This window comes from Serinus canaria, chromosome 3 (assembly GCF_022539315.1).
Source record: "Serinus canaria isolate serCan28SL12 chromosome 3, serCan2020, whole genome shotgun sequence".
NCBI classification, from domain to species: domain Eukaryota; kingdom Metazoa; phylum Chordata; class Aves; order Passeriformes; family Fringillidae; genus Serinus; species Serinus canaria.
This window is the reverse complement of record NC_066316.1, coordinates 67,130,156-67,150,474: the sequence shown is the minus strand read 5'-3', so window position 1 is coordinate 67,150,474 and position 20,319 is coordinate 67,130,156. Positions and strand designations below refer to the sequence as shown.

General features: G+C 40.9%; 1 protein-coding gene across 1 annotated transcript in view; it reads right to left on the bottom strand.

Annotated features, from left to right (window-relative positions):
• LAMA4 (laminin subunit alpha 4) overlaps positions 1–20,100 on the bottom strand; it is a 98,545-nt gene extending 78,445 nt beyond the window's left edge. The window contains exon 1 of the mRNA XM_009092869.4: positions 19,437–20,100. Coding sequence (XP_009091117.2) covers positions 19,437–19,637 — 201 coding nt within the window. The 5' untranslated portion in view covers positions 19,638–20,100. The remainder of the gene's footprint in view (positions 1–19,436) is intronic.
• Between the last annotated feature and the right edge of the window lie 219 nt (positions 20,101–20,319).

Sequence of the window (20,319 nt, the reverse complement as noted above, 5' to 3'; positions counted from 1 at the left end):
CTTTCTTGGTTTTGCAGGTCTAAGCAGAATAATTTTTTACTTATGATAGTGAATATGGACAATGGAAATGTTGGAACGCTTGTAAAGGTGTCTATGAAAATCCTATAGTCAGCCATAATGATAATTTATACTTCATAATTTATACTTCAACTGATGGTATGCCTGCACTGCAGCCACGAGAGAGCTTCTGTCTAGTCCACACAGCCAGCAGTAAGAAGTTAGTGCAGGTCAGTGCTACGTTGTTGGTTTTAGCTTAAGGACAAGGGATGCACAGACATTGCTAATGGGTCCACTGGGAACCAGTTTACCTCCTATTATTAGCAGGCACACTTCTGAGTTCCTTGAGACATCTGCCTCAAGTCTGGGTCCCTCTATTTTCACTGTCAGAGCCCCTCTTCAAAATGAGATGTGGGGAAGTCATCTGGGTATTTTTTTTATAGTCTTTCCCCCCCATGCTATTCTATTAATCACAAAATAACTTGGAAAGTGCTGATCCTCACTATTTAAAACAGTACGTTAAACCATGGGTTGCATCAATGTAAACCAGAAATGAGATATTGACAATCAATGGTATGAGGGACAAGGGAATGAAGGGAAAATAGGATCCGAATTTCCTTTGGGCTCTGGAGTTTTCTGAGGTATTCTCAATTATTCTGATATATTTTTGTTGCTCCTTGCCCTAGTAGTGATAATGGAGTGATTGGTTGGTTGTTCCAGAGCTTGAGCCAACCTCATATTTATAAAAAGAAGTGTTAGAGTGTTGAGCTAATTGAGGGATTCAAATTGCTCAATGTTCCGGGAGCACACAATTATTGCACACAAAGCAAAAACAGGACTGGAACAAAATGGAAATACCCTTCCTGCAAAATAGTTATGTAGGCAATTGAGTGAGGAACATTTCCGTCCACTGTCTGTTTCTGAATGGTGAAGACAATTAGAAGGCCAAAATGTTAAGTCTGCATTAGCAATTATGTCTTCACAATTATTAGATTTTTTTTTTCCCCTGAGGGATAAAGTTTGATCCAGTTCAAGTTGAAAAGTCCAATAAAATCTTGGCCTTGCTGATCTCCTGAAAAATCTCTGTACCCATGGGGCATTTATTCCCCTGCTCCCGCCCTGCATCTGGATTGAATGATTGCATTACTTAAAAACAAGAACCAGCTGCATGCTGAAAGTGCTGGGGAGCCTGTAGTAATTTTCTGCTTCTTCAGACCTTTCTGCTGGTCTGGGTGCAAGATGGGACTGAAGAGGGAAGACAATTCACATACACAGAACGTGAATTTACTCCCATATTATATTCAAGCATTCCATCAATTTCATTGTATCTGTTCCTGATCTGCACCTGCAAACTGAGGGCAGAACCAGGTCCCCCATTCCTTCCCTGCTGCCAGCTCACAGTAATGGTGCAGCTGTGCTGGGGTGGGTGTTTGCTCTGAACCTGCCTCTTCTGGTTTTCTTTCCCCAAAAGAAGAGTGTTGTGCTGGTAACACACACAGAGCGTTCTCTGTGGTCACATCTGCTCTGGCCAGCTGAAGGAAGGCAAGGTGTGGAGGCCTTGATCTTGCTCCTTGAGAGACAGTGATTTTCCTCCCAATGACCAGGCCCAGCTCAGGGCATGGCATCTGTTAGGATGTGCTTCCAAGGGGCAGTTTTTATAGGGCTCCCCTTCTGTGGGCAGACACAGGGGGTGTTTCAGCACATGGACACAGGCTGTGTTATCCTGTTTGACGAGGAGGTCCCAACACTGCTTTATTCTGTACTTCAGATGTAGCCATTGGCTCTCTCATCTAATAGTAAGAAAGCACGGAACAAATCTTTAGTTAGTACTGGAACTTGTGACTTGAGAGTGTGTTAACACACAAAAGGTCTCTTCCATGATAAAAGGCTCCCTTGGATCTGCACCAGTGCTTGTTATTTACAGAGTTTCCTCCTAAGTGCTGAGGTACACAAAAGAATGTGTATTCAGGGTTAAATGGTCTGCATTTATAGACGTTTAATGGACAGTTCAGCTTGTGTTACATCCATGATACTATTTTCAGTCTTGGACCAGGAATCCCATCACATCTGGTCCAGAGCAAGCCCAGAAGAAAAAGATGGTGCTGTCCTCCAGGACCATTGTGAAAGAGGAAACAGCTGGTGCACGAGGGGAACTGAATCTAAGGAAGAGCACTCAAAGTAGTTGCCATTGCACATCAGCTGCCAAGTCACTTCTAAGTTTAGTGCCTGCAGAGCCTTGTTTTTAGCTCCCAGCAGTGTTTGGTCTTTGCTGCTCAAGAGAGAGTCCAGAGGTGTGCTTCCTTCCAGGTCTGAGGAGGATCCTCAGGGAGCTACATGGATGTTCAGGCATGAAGCAAAGGTCAAACTTTATGGTGTTACTTGGTAGAGTCTCACTACTAGAGAGAAAGTTCTGTTCAGGATAGCAAAAGTGAATGCAATCTGGGCACAGCTGAGCCTGATGAACTCACGGGCTTGTGACAAAATGAAAATTACCTGAATTAACATAATATCCCAGATCTATCTGCAAAAATACAAATAAGTTCTATCCTGTATTGAAAACACTGTGTTTTTTGTAGAAGGGTAGTTTTTGATGGCAAGAGGAAAAAAGTGCACATTTTCTTTATTTCTGGCAGCCTCCATATATTACTTCTTAATATGCCAAGAGTTTAGATAAATGACTCCAGTACCTTTATGATATACTATTCAAGTCTTAGAAACTGTTCCTGATCATGGCCTTTTAGCCTTTTATTCTCTTTTCAGTGGAAGAGAATATAATTAATTCTCATTACCTTCCCATCTGGTTTTGGCCGAGTACATACATAGCTATCTCTGGTTAAGCTGACATACCACAGTTTGTTTACTTTCTTTATCCTGATGAAATTTAATTTTCCATATAGTTTAATCTTGAAAATATATTTGTGCATTCCAATTTTCATTTTTCTGAAGTCTGATCTCTTCTGTAAAGGTGGTAAAATATGATAAAAAGACATAAACCTAAGGAAGGCATAGTTTGAGGAGCGTGAAATCTGGCCTGAGAGGCTATCTCTCAGTCAAAACATTTATGGAGAACTGTGACACATATTGTAAATTATTTGAATAATAATTTTTATCACTTGACATAGACAGTTTTGGAACTGTAGGACCCTTAGAAGTCCCCATTGTCTCTTATGGAAAGAAAGAAAAGAAAGAAGAAGAAAAGGAAACAAATTCTACTGGAACATTATGAAGCTTTGCTTTAGAACACAGGGAAAAGAAAACAGAAGTGTTGCTCCTCTGATATAACAGGTATCATATCAGCCATAGATACCTGTAAAGTAGGACATGGATAATTTAAGTCCACGTTTTCTATGCATTGATGAAAACAATCAGAAAAATTGAGTGGAGCAATGCCCCTTCTTGGCAGCTCTATATCAATGTGTAATGTTTATCCATCTGGAAGGAAAAGTTTAGAAAAACAGAGGTTTTGGACTCAAAGTTTTATCAAGTCTCTGAAACTCTATATCTTTTACCTTGCAGAGATACGTGAATACTTGAAACCACCTCAATTCATTTTAAATTCTTTGTCTCTAAAGCAGAGACCAGTCTGCTGGAAGTACATGGCATTACCATGGAAACATCAGCCCTCTGCTCCTTGAGGACATTTCCAAACTCAACCCAAGCATGCTTGCTTTTGTTTATTTGCTTTATAAGCAGCATTTGAAACTGGCAGCTACAGTTCTGAGGCCTTTTTGAAGTTTGTTTGCTTAGGCCAACTTGAGATAAATAGCCTATTGCCCTTCCTAAAAATAAAGATGTTTTCCTGCTTGAATATCTCCCAGTACTTTCATTTATGCAATTGTTTATTAGAAATAGGAACATTAGAGAAACAAGCCTGAGAAAGCAGTCCTCTACTGTACATTTGATGTTATTTCAGTTTCTCTGGCTTCCTCAGAACAGGCGGGACTCTTTTCCAAAGAGATTGCCGGTTTTGATCACCTATAATAGGGACTTCCCTTTCAATCCCCAGCCAAGAGCTCACAGCAGTCTTGCCAAGCATTCAGCACTCTCCCAGCAGGGCTGTGTGAGCCCTGAAGGCAGTGCCAGGCTGAAGCCCCGGGGAGCTCTGTGCCCCAGGTGCAGCGCTGAGCTGACACAGCTGTGCCCGTGCTGGTGTGAGGTGAGCTGGCCTTGGCAGCTGCCTGCCTGTGCTGGAAGGCTGAACCACAGCAAGCTGGGAGTCAGCCACAGGGAGACCTCCACATGGCATGCCATGTGGCCAGAAGCCAGCTGGACACCCGTGGTCCAGCTGGCTTCTGGACCACGGGTGTCCAGCTGATTTCTTGTTCAGGGAAACGTATCTAAATTGGGTCAGCTGGGCCTGCTGCTCTCCCCAAACAGCCTAGAGGGATGGGGAGGGTGGCTCATGTGTAGGTGCCAGCTCTGCACACAAACTCTATGAGATGCAGCCTATAGCACCTATCCTATGTTCTGTGCCCTACAGAAGTGTCCAGGCTGCAACAGCTATGCCACAGATCTGGCCAAACTCCTGGGTCCTGTATCTTTGGGGAAGTGCAAAGTCTCCTTAGAGTCTGTTCCACAAGTCAGTATGTTCAGGTGGAGAAAGTGGATAGATATAAAGGAAATCTTGATGTCTGACAGACCCAAACAATTCTCTACATACATGCAGGGAAGATCTAGCTTAGAAAGAAGAATGACCCCATTCTAAGGACACTTTCTGGGACCTTCCAACAGACACACAAAAAATGCTGCTTTGCCAGATTGGGATGTAAATATACAGAGTGTTTGAATCCATGGACATCCTGTCTTAAAACCGCTCTGGGCAGGCACAAAATCTATGGCTTATCATGCTTGGAAATCATTAACTACAAAACTGTCTTCTTTACCTTGGATGGACATACAAATTTACTTCTGGTATTTCATTCATCAAAAGACACTGAGGACAGACATGTGACTTTCCCTTCTGCTTTTCAGCTTGGGGCACAATAGACTTCCAGTGCATTTAAGCATGGATTTTTAAAGTCCAGTCTTTTAGCTGTAGATTGATTGTCATTTGACTGCTTCTTGCTCCCTGGGAACAAACTAATAGACATTTCAAATTCCTCAGGTCAAAGATGTGTTATTCATAAGTATAGACACAAAGATTTAGTTCTTCTTCAGCCTGATGAGAAACTTTATGCAATCAAAAAGAGCTGTGATAACACTGCATCCCACTCTCCTGACCCTCCTGCCTTTGGTGACCTGCAGAAGAAACCTCTCTTCATTTGTTGCCAAAGTATAAAACCCAGCAGATGGACAGAAAGCACTGTGTGCAACTCCAGCTCGGTGTCAGCCTATCTGCACTGCTGTGCAGCACCCTCGGGAGCTCTGGCTGTCTTACACAGCTGGCATGCACTTTATTGATCACAGAATAACTGCTGGAGGTTAAATTTCGGGTTGAGAATTCAGTATGTGTGGTTTTTAGGAGTATCCTTTCACTGTGTGGGATTTCAGAAGTGTGTGGGTACAATGGGATGGACAAGGGTTAAGTGGAAGAAAGAGATATACCTATATCTGCTCTGCAGGGCCCTGCTGCTGTCTGAGATATGCTGGTTTTTGCCCTGGTCCTAGAGGACTGGATGAACTTACATGTTCCCTAGAAAAAAAATAAACTGCACTTGCTGCATAGGATCAGCAGATAGGAAAATCTAAGCCCATCGAAGATTGAGTTTACCAGACTGATAAGGTGTTATTAATTAATGTGCTTTGGTGCTCTTCACACCTAGACTTTTTCACATTTTTGGATGAGGATCTCAGTGGTGCCAGCTCACCAGTTCTTGCTGAAAATGCTTTGGGACAAGATATTGACTATGGCTGAGAAACTCCTAAGAAAATTTTGGGATTCATTTAAAGTTAAAACTATGCTGGTTTTTTGTGTGTCCTGGAGACAGTACATATTTTACAGGTACATGTATGATATCTGAGCTGTGTGTGTCAGGAGGCAATCCATCTTTCTAATTTTGCCTAGCTAACCATGAAAGGCTGACTTGCCACATTTCTTGACTAGGAGATAACAAATCACTGAACCCACCACCAGATGCTTCCAGATGCCTCTGCATGGTTCCTGATTCCTGTTTTCCAAAAGAGTAGGCCTGCGAGAGATAACTGCATGAAAACAGTGCTCGTAATGTTATTTTCTCTCTTGAATATTATTTGGCATTGCTCCTCTTCTTCACAGTTTTTGTTCTCATCTGTTTGACACGTGAACACCAGACTGTTCATGAGATCATCTGAAAAGTGCCATCAAAAAATGCAAAGTAAAGCTCTGCATTTTTTCACATAATACCTTGTAAGAAAGAAGCTTGAGACGGTGGTCTTTGCCTCTCAAAAGCTGAAATGTTTGAGATAACAGATGGCTGTATTGAAACACTTTGATTTTTATTGCTTCTCCAACAATGCCAGCCATGGCAGGGGTTTGGGATTACATGATCTTTAAGGTCTCCTCAAACTCTTAACATTCTATGACTCCATGATCTAAGGGATCCTCAAGTGTATGACTCTTCAGGGATAGAATTTGTCTAATTAAATTTTCTCTGCTTTGTTGTGTTTTGTTTTTTGAGACACAAGGGATAAAACATTTCTAGAAGGTGTCATTGGCCTCTTTATATACAAGTACTTGATAACAGCTCTGATATTATTTTGACTGTCATTCATGCTGCTGCCACATTTTTACAATAGTAACTATGAAGCTGTGAATAATTTGCTTATTGATTTCTTCTAGACATTGTGTTCCCAAAATTTGTATGTACTTGAACTTGCCAAAGTATATTTGGGCAGTTACAGTTTCCTCAGAAGCACAGCATACTTGTAGCAATGAGGGGTTTGCTGCAGAGAGTATTTTCCAAGAAGTCTGTTTGTATGTTGTGAGGCATTGGTCAAATCCATGGCTTCTCAGTTTGTATTTATAGCTTACCCTAGCTTTTATTTATAGGTTACCTTTTAGTCTTGTCTATATTATGTGTCTCTCTTGGTGGCAAAGAGGCTTGAATATCATTTAAACAGTCTTACAGTAAATGCCAACCAGATGAGATGATTGCTCATTGGCCGTTCTTGGGGGAGGCCTCGGTGCTTCTCCTGGGCTGTATCTATTAATGGAGCAGCTGAACATTACACTGAAGGGTTTGGATCTCCACCTGCCCCTGTTGGCTCCCACAGCCATTCTGTTGTGGCCTTTTTCTCTATTCATGCTTGTGTCCTCCCTGTTCTCCTTTCCATCTGTCCTCCTACTCCTCTTCTCCTATCTTTGCTATCCCTGCCCATCCCTGCACCTGGTCCCAGCCACTCACCCATTTTATTACATTTGCTTCACCTCTAATCTACAAACACCAACACAGCAATAGTTTCATTATACTGTTTGAAATTACCATAATAAAAAATATTCCTTCTCACTGAACATCAAAGAAGCTCATCACTTTGTTTCCGTGCACGAGCTATTCTCTAATTATGTTCATAAGAACACTGGGACTCAAGAAAATACATTCTTCTGCTCATATCTTGTGTGACAATGAACATTACACTTCCATTTAGTTCCTCAATCAGTAAAATGGAATAATGACCACAGCCATGCAGAATCACAGAATAGCTGAGGCTGGAAGGGACCTCTGGAGGTTGACTGGTCCAAGCAGGGCTGCCTAGAGCTGATTGTCTGGGACTGTATCCAGATGTACCCAGTGTAACCCATGGCAGAGCACACAGTGTAATCCCAGTGTCCCAGATGTACCCAGTGTACCCAGCAGTGTCACTCCTCAAGAGCTCCATGTCTTTTAAGAGAACTGCTCAGAACCACCAGGAATACTGAATATCCCCATGTGACCAGGCATTCCGGGTAGTTGTGTTTTGCTTTATATTCACTCCAGATGTCTGCAGTGAATATAAAGCTGTTTCTGGAACCAAGATTTTTCTTAATGCAGTGCTGAAAGAATGTTTTTGGCCTTCAGCTAAACAGCCATAGTTTGAAGACATTTTGATATGTAGACAGCACTGCTTGGCATTGGTGCTGCCTTCCCCATTTTTCCCACCATTCTTTCTAAGGGCTAGACCTCAATCTTGTATTTGAGGGTGATTTTTATGAGTGACCTGAAATGATTTACTGCCAGAGTTTACTAGATTTATGAAAAGGATTAGTCAAAGAGTATAGAGAGAAAGAACTACAGTTTGGTGATAAAGTTTCCCATGAAAGCTTCAAACTAACTTTGTAAGGGAGCTTTTCAGATATTTAAGGAAAATCTGGGTTTTTTTTTTAATACAGGGAAGGAAAGATGAATATGGAAAAATTTATTTGATATAGTTGTTTTTTAAAATATCACCTCACCTACGGCATTTGTTTCTGTTAGATACAATGATTAAATCATTCTTCTCATAAAAAAAAAAAAAAGAGCAGGAGCTCTTACTCAAGGTACAAAGAAAATTAATTCTGATGGTAACTTCCCCTTTATCTGTCCTATTATTTTATCTTAATTTATTCCATGCATCTTCCTAGAGCAGGTCTTGTCTAAGGAAGAAATTTCTGTGAGGTTTTCCAGCCTCTGAGGTAAACTATAACTAATTTTAAAAATAAAATGCCCTGGTGGTGCTCTTTCACAGAGCTGTCATGCTTCACTCTAAGTTATCATTTGAAGAAATAAATGGACTTTAAATTCCCAGACTGTGAGTAATAAATTCAAGATTGCCTTTGTACTCGAAGATATAAATCCCTATGGAGTGACATTTCAGAAGGATCTTTGTCTTCCTCTGGAGAATAAGGCCCTCAGAAGTGAATAACTGACCTGTTGGCCAAAGTTCTACCATCAAAGCAATCACAGAGAGAGACAGACAGAAGTTCTGCTCTCCACCATGAAGTACCCCAAAACGTGCAGGCAAAAGTGGACATCTGCAATTTTATTTTATTTATTCTCTGTTGATTGTTTGCTAAATTTATCTGAGCTTTGAAGCCTTGCAAACTAGAGAACTGAAAACAAACAAGCTTGTTCACCAGCTTCCCCTAGGCCTCCAAGCTCTATTTATAATTTCTATAAGCCTTCATTACCTCTGGTCTACAGTATCAAATTCTTCTGAACAAGAAAGGTCACATTCTAACTATTATTACTGAAGAAATGAATTCAGTGTGTGACATCACAGCTAGACAGTAAATTACTCCATTTAATAGGACACTACAGCTGTTAGGGAACTGTCTGCATGCAAAAAGCCACTCTATAGTATTTACCATTTCAAAGGCAGAGACCTCATGCAAATTAGCCATTTGCAATTTCAAATTTATTTTTAAAACTGCAAACATTCCTGAGAGGAACACATTTTTTAGCTTAGTCTCCAAATCAATGTTTATGAAAGTTTTATAATAAGCACCCTGGTGTAGTCTATTAAATCCCTATATTGTTTTAAATTTCTGACATTGTTAACTGTGAAATATTTATTATTTCCAGTGTTCCACTGATGTTGTAAATTAGAAATTAACCAGAAGTTGGTGAAGAGATTTGGGCACAATGCTGGTAATCTTTTTTTATCCACTTATCTTGACAGGTATCTCAGTTCTAATTGCATTTAATGAGACTGCAAACTAAAGTAATAATTGCACACTAACAAGGTTTCTGTTTTGTTATTTAAATGACAAATGTAAAAGCAAATTCTTTCCCGCTTAAACTGTCATTCAGTAGAGTCCTCCAATATTTTTGCATATTTTTATTTTTAAATTAAATTCTCACATGAGATTGGTTTGATAAAAGACCTCAGTGAGTGCATTTGCCATAGATCTGGACAAATTTTTGGAGTGTTCTGGATAAGTGATATGAAATGCTCAATAAATCTGCAGCAGTGTATTTTTGTGAATCTGAGTAATTTGAATCTTCAAACATCAAAACAACAATAAATAAAGCAGTGACACTGGTTGTGAACGTATAATCTTTTTCAGTAAATGAACTGCTTAATGAGTGGGGAAACAAATGAAACATTATTTTCTGTCACCAGTGTCCTTTCTGTCAGCCCCTGTGCATGGATCTCAATATTGTTCCTTTTTGCCTGCATTCCCAGTGATGCTCCCACCTGAGAGCACAGGGCTGGTCTGGAGCCAGGCAGACCCTGTCTGGCCAGTCTGCAGCTGCTAAAGAGTGTATCTGGTGATTGAATTTAGTCTGGTTTTCCAACTGTTGCTGTGTTAAGCAGCGACTAAACACTAGAAGTTCTCCATCATTTATATATACAGAGGGGTTGAGCTCTCCTCAGAATTTACTGGAAAAGTTGTGGCTGCCTTAAGGGACACAGGACAAGACATTAACTTCACAACTTTTTAACTTGAAAACTTCACTTGCTGACTTATCCAAGACAATTTGGATAATTTACATATTACCTGATGAGTTACCAACTCATCAGCCTGCAAAAGAGAAGATTATTTCAGGTGATAATAAAGGACAAGTTATGAAGCTGGTGGAAACTTTCTTCTCAAAGTTTTAGATGCAAAAATCAGAAATCACTAAAACTAAAACTTGCAAGACTGAAAATAGTTGCTACAATTCTCGATAAAATCTGGCTATCAGGAAGACATGGAAAAAATGTTACCTCCATTTCTCCCTATGGCATGATAGAGCTGGCAGTCAGAGAGACAGTGCATGTGGCTAATTGCACATGGTAAACTCCAAACCAGTAAGCAAAGCAGAGAATGGCCTGCAGAAAAAAAATGACAAGGAACCCTTTCCCCAGCCCACTGTCACTCTGTATTCTGATTCCTTGGGTGGGCTTGTGCATGCCTCCACTGCAGCAGTGACAGATTGATGGGGACTCCCTAAAACAAGAAACAGCTGAAAGCCAGATGGCTTTATGCAGAACAACGACATTATCTATTACCTTGACTAAGTAATTGTATTAAATTTTTTAAAAATTTCCTGTGTTGAAAAGTTTCCAGACTGTTATCCCTTCCCCAGTTCAAGTGGAAAACAAACTGCCATTCAGCAACAGAGATGGGGTTGGATCCAACATAAACATATCTCAGCTAGGCATTCTCCATAGAACTGCACAGTCATTTTCTCCATATACAGTGGGAAAGACAAAGCCTCTGCTTAAAAGGCATTCTCTCAAAAGGGGGAGGGCTAAAGTGTTTTAGCTGTCTGGAAGCTGGCTAAGAATCAGATAATAATACCAGTCTCTAATTTGCTTATTAGTACTGCCTCTGAGTGAAAAATTTACTCTTACAGATGCTTGCTGTTGGAAAATAGAAACTCTGCCCTTGAAAGGGTAGCCGGTTGATTTTCCTCTTTCAAAAAAATGCCAAGTTTATTCAATTTACAGGAAAAGGGATAAACCTGTGTTGTTTCCTCATTAACCACCCTCCACCCAGTCTCCACTTACATGAAATGTACATTCTGAGTCACTGAGTCTCTCAGATAAGTGAGACATAATCAGTTGACAAACCACAGTACTCCCTGAGAGATTTTCAGATAGAGCCAAAAATTTTCAATGGATGAAAAAGAAAAGTGGGGTTTAAAGTAAGTACTAATGTTCTTGTGGGACACTGTTAATACTGAGAGGGTAAATCTCAAGCTTCAATTTCCCCCCTTCCAGATTTCTAGTATTTTCTGGTTTGATTTTGCACCTCTTTGAAATGTTGGAATCACACCAGAGAGGAACAGTGATCTGCTTGACCAATAGCCATAGCATCAATTAAAAGCCTGTTAGAAAGAAACCCAAGGCAATGTGAAAATCTTGACAGATGAAGAGAAAGCTTTCATCCTTTTCTGCCTCCCAAGGGTAGCCCAGCTATGGACAAGGCAGACAGCTGCTGGGGATGGCTAATGGGAAGATCCCACGTTTCTGGGCAGTTCTCAAAAGTAAGGCTTTCCCCTGGATTACTTTAGCACTTTGCAAATGTGTGGAAAGAGAGTAAGACAGCTCAGCATGGCTGATTTTGTACTGCATGCCATACATTCAGGATGAAGCTGGGCAGAGGCTGTGCTCTGAAAGGAGAGGGGAACAGCCAGGGCTGGGGAGAAGGGGTAACCTGCCTCTATCTCTCAATGCCTCTGGGCTTGTTTCATCAGAGACACAGTCTGATAATGAAGAAATAAATTTTCTGTTGGCTCAAAGAGAGGGAAGAATCAATGTATCAAGAGAAAACCATTTTTTTTTTCATCCCTAACAGAAATCTATCACCAAATACCCTGAATTAGCTGGTGCCTTAGATACCCTGTTGGACCTCTGCAGACTATCCTTGCCATTGACTGGAAGGAGAGAGCCACAGAAAACCACAAATCTGCAAAAGGCTGAGAAAAGTACGCTAATTCCCTGACCTTACACCATGTTTAGACCTTCAATACCTGCCCACATCCCCCTGAGTGGATCTGTGCCAGGTACTGATGCTCTGGAGACCTTGCCAAACCTCAACGGGCCAGGCTGTGTTAGCCTTTCTGGGGCATGAAGGATTCTGAAAGTCGGGGTAGGGAGGGTTATGCTATATTTTGTGCTGCCAGATTTTGTTTTTATTATTTTCTTTTTTTGGATCTGGATAAATGCTTCCTTTCACAAAGTGCTTTTGAGGAAGGGTCCCTGGAGTCAGGAGTGGGGAGCACAGCATAAGGGAGTCATGAATGGCAGGCTCTCTGTGGCTCTCCATGGGCTAGCATCCAGGCTCGGAGGAGGAAAACCACAGTAGGAAACCCTGGGACCTACTGGCCTTGCATTAGCCTTGGCAGAAAGGTCTGCTAATCTCTTGCCACTTGGAAGGTCTTTCATTAAAGAGTAAAAGATGCATTGTAGGGTGGTAACAGGTTACAGAGCTCAGAAAGTATCTGGTTTAGGGGCTGGTTCTGTGTAACTATTTCTCCTGTAGTTACACTGGCAGCAATGGTCAAAGATTGAATGAACTAATTTTTAGTCATTTTGTTGGGTAGGCAGAGTCAAACAGTGGTTCTGAGTATTACAGTTTTAGTTAAAAAGTCTATTTTTACAGAACATATTGAAAGATGTTCATCTAGATAGAGTATTTTTTTTTTGTGTAATTATTAAATTATGTTTCAAATTAATTAAGGTGTGCCAGTTCCTCTCATACTCCCCGTGTTCCATATTTTATGACCTAAACATTAACATCATAGTTGTTACACAGTCTTGGAATGTTGGAATAGTAATTTCTAAAATATTTTTCACAGCCCTCTCTCATTCTTTGACTCTTGAATGCTGTAGGGTTTAGCAATGTTTCTTGTTGGTTTCTCACAAGAGAAAAAAAAAAAGAGTTATAGTATTCATGAAGTATGTATTTCAAGGAAATAAAAATATAAAGAATTGCAAAATACAGCTAAAAAATATTATCTGACAAAGCCAGATAATATTTACTGTATTTTAGTCAATCTGTTTTCATTGTCAAATACACACTTTATGTATCCTGACTGACAGTTAATAAAATTTCTTTGAGATTTTAATGACAAAGAATTAGATTTCAAAAACTTTGGAGCTCTAACAGCTTTGTGTATAATACTATTCAGCAGTTGAATCTTGCATTAGGATGCATAACCCAAACATCCCTAGCTCATGGCGGTGTGTGAAAATGGACTGGGATGAGATCCAAATATTCAAGAATACCAATTAAAATATAAAAACTAAAGGGTCTATATTTTGGTGTTTGAAATCAAAGTCCAGAAGCAAGTTGTAAATTATCAGTCGCTGCTTATGCGTAACTCAGAAACTAGACCTCTTTTATACAGCTCTTGAACATTAGGAGCTCTAATTGTTATCACTTTAAATCAGGCCAAGATTTCCTTCAGAAAGCAATTCTTTCATTTCTTCTCATGCCCCCTGGAAAAACTGGACTTTTAATTCCTTCCTTGATTCCCATGTTGTGAATAAGAGTGGGCATAAAATGCCTTTTATTGGATTCACAGCCCAGAATAAGCTTTAGGGCACTTTGCTGGTACTTGCCCAAAACATTGTGGGAATACACTGCAGTAGAGTTTAAATTTTGTTTTCTGGTGGGTGTTTTATACATCTTCTTGAAATGGAGAAAACTTCCAACTATGCATCTGCTCTGTGTTGTGCTTCCATTTGCTTCAGCCTCCTATGATTCAAAAGGATTGGAGACTGGTGGCACTACTCCAAGCAGCTGATTTTCATTAAAGTTTTGATGAGAAACTTAAGTTGGAATCACAAACATCTGCAGTAAAACTTCCTCCCCACTAATAGATGTTTCTCAGAACATAACCTTGTTGTATCAGAAAAAACCAGCAGCTAGAAATCCAAATTTCCCATTATAGGAGTTAACCTAACATAACCTCAAGGGTCTGAAGTGAATTAATCTAAAGATCTGCTTTTTAAAAGTATATGCAGTTCACATTAACTTTAAAGAATATAAAGGTTCCTGTCAAGCTAAAACCCATTTTGGCTCAGGTTTAGGTTTTCTGCTGCTTCTTGTAGTACTAGCTTGTTTTGAACAGATTAATTCTACAAGTAAGGATCTAATTGTGGTTTCTCTCAACAGTTTGCAAGATTTTCTGTTTCAGCCATTTTGGGGAAAAGCAGTGAAGACGATTTGGTGATATTTCGAGTTTTTGTTAACAAGTGGCTGGGACTTGTGGCTGGGACTTATGGTTGCTGTCAGTTTATATATTTGACGTGAGCCATTTTAGAGAGGTGAGTTTGTCACAAGTCCCATGCGAATCGTTGCTTATCACTTTAGAGAACCAGAAGGCAAGCATCTCAAGTAATGCTTCTTGTGTTTTATCAGCAGCTGCTGGTCAAAGTCAGGTGGAAAAAAATGATCATCAAACATGTCCTTTTAACATACAAGCTCCACCAGATAACTTCTGCCTCTTTCTCTTATAGTAAATGGCTAATTTTGACTTGACCATGATAATTGTTTCCTTTAAAGGACTTTTGCCTCTCTGCCTTTCCCCTGAGCCAAAACCACTGATGCTGGAAACAGTTTTCCTCTTCCATCTGTCCAACAATATCATGCCTTCCTTCAGTCTGGGAATTGGCTTCCTTCCCTGTCCCCACTTTTTTTTTCTTTACTCTTAAGACTCTTGATTATCTCATTCTTGCTCTCATTTTTTCCTCTCCTTTGTCTTCTTGCTTTAATTTACTTCCTTTCCCACTATTTACTTCACTTCTTTCCATGAAGGATATTTAAGATTATCTTATTTTTGCCTTGGCAGAGGTCTCCACAGAAAGTCTCTTTCCTTTCCTCCCCTAATCCTTCCCACACTCATCTCCTATACTAGTCTCTGGCCTCTTGTAGTCATTTACATCAGAATGAAATGAATATTTTACTGGATGTCACCTTACATTCCTTTTGCATTAAGGAGAGTGACAACAAAATGTGGATCACCGAGAACTATTTGTGATACTGTCTAGTATTTGAAGTCTTGTACCACGTTTTACTCTCACCTTAGACTCTGTAAGGAACTTTCTTCCTAATGGGGAACAAAATCTACACCTATACAATTAAAACCATTGTATCAGTGGAATTTACAAACACAAACGGTGACAGTAGCAGGCTTCAGACCCAAATAGAGGCATGTGTTTTGCAGTGGGACATAACTGTTCTCAGAACTTCCGGTTTTCAATTTTACTGCTGCGCCTCACCAAACCTGGAAGTCTCGCCATTCCCTTTCCTTCTGCTGTGTCCAAGCTAGTGAGTGGAAAACTAAAACAAACAGCTCTGATGTTTGCCACTTGCTTATCTGCTTTCATTTGATATCTGCCTGTTTTAAGTCCTTTGCTTCCATCTCTCACAGATCTTCCTTATAAAATATTTTAATCTATCCTTGTTTGGAAAAACCAGTCTCTGACTTCACGCCACCACCTGCTGTTGGGTTGCACTGATGAGCTGGATCTAATGCTCTGCACTCTTTCTCTCTGTCTCCCCACAGACATCAAGATTCAGCACTGTAATGTCTCCCCATCTCCCCTTATTATCTTTTTGAGCCAAGGAACTAAATTTTTCTAAATAGCACACAAGTACTCTGAGTACTTAAGAGTGCTTTTCATATTGATCTGCCTCTTCATGGACAAACCAACACAACTGAATAAAATATCCAGTGCTTAATCACTTCTGAAAATAAAATTTTTAACTAACTTGTAGTTTCAACATAGTCATCTTCACTTTCCAGTTGTTGCATATACCAATGCCTTAATTTATTAGACTAACATGTCTATTTTTTTTCTTGTTTATGTACCTACACAGTAAGTTCAATTTTTTTTCTTAACCTTCCTCTGAGTTGGCAAATTGGATTGCAGAATCTCTCAGCTATCTTCAAATTCCTAACACTGTAATCCTTGTCATGATACTTTTCTGGATCATTTTAATCAATTTATAAGAAATTTTGTTTGGTTTTTTTTTTTAATAGGAGGCAGATATTTTATTTCACTGTGGTCACTAACAGTGCTCCTTATGTAGGGAACACAACATTTCATTGTGTGGAATCTAGTCTGGCTAATTTAAACATCTGCTTTAGCTGCTTCATAAAGCTGTCCTGAAGCCACAATCCAACAAAGTTTTTAAAGAAGAAGAGACTCCTTTGAGCATTTCCAGGGAAAACTGCTAGGAATTAGAGGCTTAAAAAAGTCTTCTGTCTCCACTGCTGTATGGGGAATTTGGATTTGTACCTGAAGACAGTCCATGATTCTGACTGAAACACATAGGAACAATTTATGTGCCTAATTTAGGTGTTCTGGATCACATAATGATTAAGAATGAGGACACCAAGGTAGCTGCTGTGGCCTGAAGTCCAACTCAAGACCCATGGTACCCTTTGTGCATGGATACAGCATATCAGCATTAAGAATGTAGTTAGTTCTGTTATTTTAAGAGATTTTCATCCTAATCCCAGGTGAAAAATAAACCAAAAAAGGCAAAGCTCCTCATTAACTTTAATTCTGATTTTTTAAGCCACTTCTCCCAGTTCCTCCCAGTTTAGGATTGCCACACATGGTAAAGGAAGAGGATTGGAAAGCTGAGAAACATTCACTAATACATATTGACATTAATTGAGATCTCCTGTTCTTCTATAGGTTCATAATATCAAACTCTTACTGGGATCTAAGAGCATCCCACCAGTTACATCCTGGAAGCTCCCACTGGTGCATTCCATGTTGCAGCTGACTGTCACCACAGACCACAGTGGAGCCCCATCTGTGGCTTTTTAACTCTGCCCTGTGAAACTGCCCCCTTTGTATAATTTGGCACAATTTGACATGACTAACAGCCTCTGTCTGCTCGGGGGAGCCGTAGGCCTGAGTCAATATTTAGACGAAGGAGCTGAATCAAACCGCGCTGTGTAAGGCAGAGTTTACTCTGCGGTTCACTGTGAGCTGTGGGTTAAGCACTCGCGCTTCCAAAGAGGCCAATTCAAATTCAAACCTGCTGGGATGACCCTGTCCCTGAGGCTGGGGAAGGGGAGGTGAGCTGCGGGAGGGAGAAGCTCTTTGAGGACCAATAGTAATGTTCCTTCTTTGGATGAGAGACCACCAAATTGTTATTCTCCGGCCCCTACATCAACTTCCAGGCTTAAAGCCCGTTCCTCAAATCCTGTTACCAACCACACACGTGGATCAATGAGTCAGTGGGTTCTCACTGTTACAGAGCCATCTGTCCTAGCCCCAAAAAGCATCCTACTGGGCCTGGTCTCCTTGGAAGTTGCCATGGAGGTGAGGCCTGAAATATACAGGTAGCAAGGGGTCCTGAAGTCCCTGCTTCTTCCTCATGAAACTAAAGTGTTCTGCAGCCAAAGGCCTTGGTGTGGTGATACCAGGCATAGTTATCCAGTTGTAACATGGGATCCAGAGTCCAAGTGCTGCCATTGCAAGGGCTGAAGTGAACTACCAGAGGAAACACCAGTTATTGAGTCTATTATGTTGGCCTGAGCAAAAATTTAGAAAGGATTGAAATGGTTGAAGGAAAGTAAAGTGTCATTCCCTTGCAAGTGTCCAATATATCTCACAATGCTTTCCCAAGATAAAATATAATAGATGTACATGAAAAAATGTGAACTGTGTCTTTGGGAAAACCATACTATGCTATCATAACTAGAAAGGCTAACAATCACTTATGCTCATTATCCCATGAAAAGCAGCTACAAAACCCATCCAGCTCTTAAGTCAGGCATTTCATTGAGGGACTTTCCATGTTGGAAGCAACAGGTGGCAATGCAGCTTCTTGGGGCTGATCAGAGGCCAGGGGAGAGAATCTGTACATCCCACACCCTGAAGCCTGTCCAAAAACTGGGATGGATCCTGAGAGTCCTTATGCTGACCAAAGCAGGGTTTAACCTTCAGTTTTCTCACACAGGTCATGTTTCATGAGGACTCTCTGGCAGGGTGGGCAGGCGTTTCCTGAGGCTGTCCAGCTGCTTGGAGCAGGGGAATGAGCTCTGCCCTGCCCTGCAGCAGCAGCCCTGGCTGTCTGAAGGCTTTAAGCACTGATTTCCATGGCTGTTAATTCTGGCAAGTGGAGGATAGGTGGAAAATCAGCTGTGTGATATTGGAGATTGTGATCTTGATATGGTCACAGTGACACAGCTGCACTAATCTCACCTCATTTTTGGAAGTTATGCTAGAAGAACTACTCTTTCCCTTCCCACGACCTTATGGAACTCAATTAGCCTCCTACCTTGCATCTACCACGCATGAGATATTACTGTGTTGTATCCACCGTTCCACTTCCAACTTTACCCCACCCCCTGTGTATGCTGGAGTAATTTATTATTTCCTCAAGATGTATTTTTGAGTAGCCCATTCCCCATGCAGTATTGCTAAAATAAAGAGTATAAATCAATCCCAAAATAACAGAGGAAAATTTTACATTGTCAATCTGCTTCTCAGATCTCTCTAATTTCATTTGTCACTAATCCCAACCACATAATTTTTGGAACTTGAAATCTCTGCAGGTGTGTTCTCTGCAGGCAGTTTCCTAGATGCATTTGATTTATCATCCCCTGCTTTCACTGGAAAAACAAACTTAATATTTTGGAAGTGAATGGTATTCAGAGGCAAAAGCACAAACTTCTACAGGACAGTTTGCCATCAAAAGACAGACTCTTTTGGGAAATTTCAGTGAATTACAATTGCAGGAACTACAAGGCAAGCAGAAAAATGTTGTGACAATTAACTCTTGTAAAATAGCTCTGTTTGGACAGGCCTGTTTAGTTATGTTGGCAGGAAAGTCAGAGACATGCTAAGCCAGCTCCACTGCAAAGTACAGCAGCTGTCTGCTCACAGCAGGCAGGGCATGTGTACATTTTGAAGTCTGAGCTTATGTATCTCTCCAGTCCCGAAAGGCAGCATCTCAGACCACCTCCCCCCTCACCCCCAAACCCTCCTGTATCGCTTTAAGGCTCAAATGATTAAGCTAACGTTCACCAGATGGGAGCTTTGACACAGACAGGTGAAAACAGAAAATTGCAGACACTAGAGAGAGAAGGGAATTACTGTACCTCAGCAAAAGGCACCCAACTTCCAGTAGCTACTGCCTGCTGCTGCCCTCTGATAACAGTGGCTTCTTGCGTGCTGACCGCTGAGCTACCTTCAATGTCAAACTGAAAAACGCTTCCCTCACTCGAGGCTGTGCTGGAGGAGAAGCATCTCAAAAAGAAAAATACTGGAGAAATGAGGGGCCAGGCGGAGATCAAAGCCATTTCCTCCCCTTACATCCAGCAGTGGTCTTCTAGCGTCTCTGTAATTGTTTACCCTCTTCTGCAATCAGCCCCCCTTGGCTTAGTGGTGCCTCAGTTATTTTAACTTTCTTTCAGCATTCAGTTTCCAGATGTGGCACTTCAAGGCAGTCTAACCGGATCCCGATTTAAAAGAGGGGGGAAAAAAAAATAAAAAAAAAAAAAAAAAAAAGGAAAAAGAAGGGAAGAAAAATGCTTTTGCTGCCTCCCTCGTTCTCTCTTCGTGCCTGTGGCTCCTCTTTTTCCCCAGAGGCTCCAGCACAATAACATACAGATGGGCAGTGCTTAAGCAGAGAGTGTCAAACAGAGATTGTATTCCAGGAAAGCACCGCTAGCTCTCCAGCCACCTTATCTCCCCCTGTCAGGATACAGACTGACGCTCTGTTCAGTGCTCTGGCTTCCTTCACATGTTCACATCATTCCCTCTTTTACCTTTCGTGTGGAGACCCTCCCACTCAAACTTTACTGTTCAGAAAGTGAGGTCACCCTTTCCTCCCTCTCCACGCCAACCCCCCACAACTCCCTCTGACTGCTCCAAACAAATCACTGACTCTCCTGACTGTTTATTTTTTAACATCTCCAGTTTATTCAGCGGAAGGCAGAAAGGTGCCAAATTCATTAAATAAAAACCCGCTAGACTAGCCAT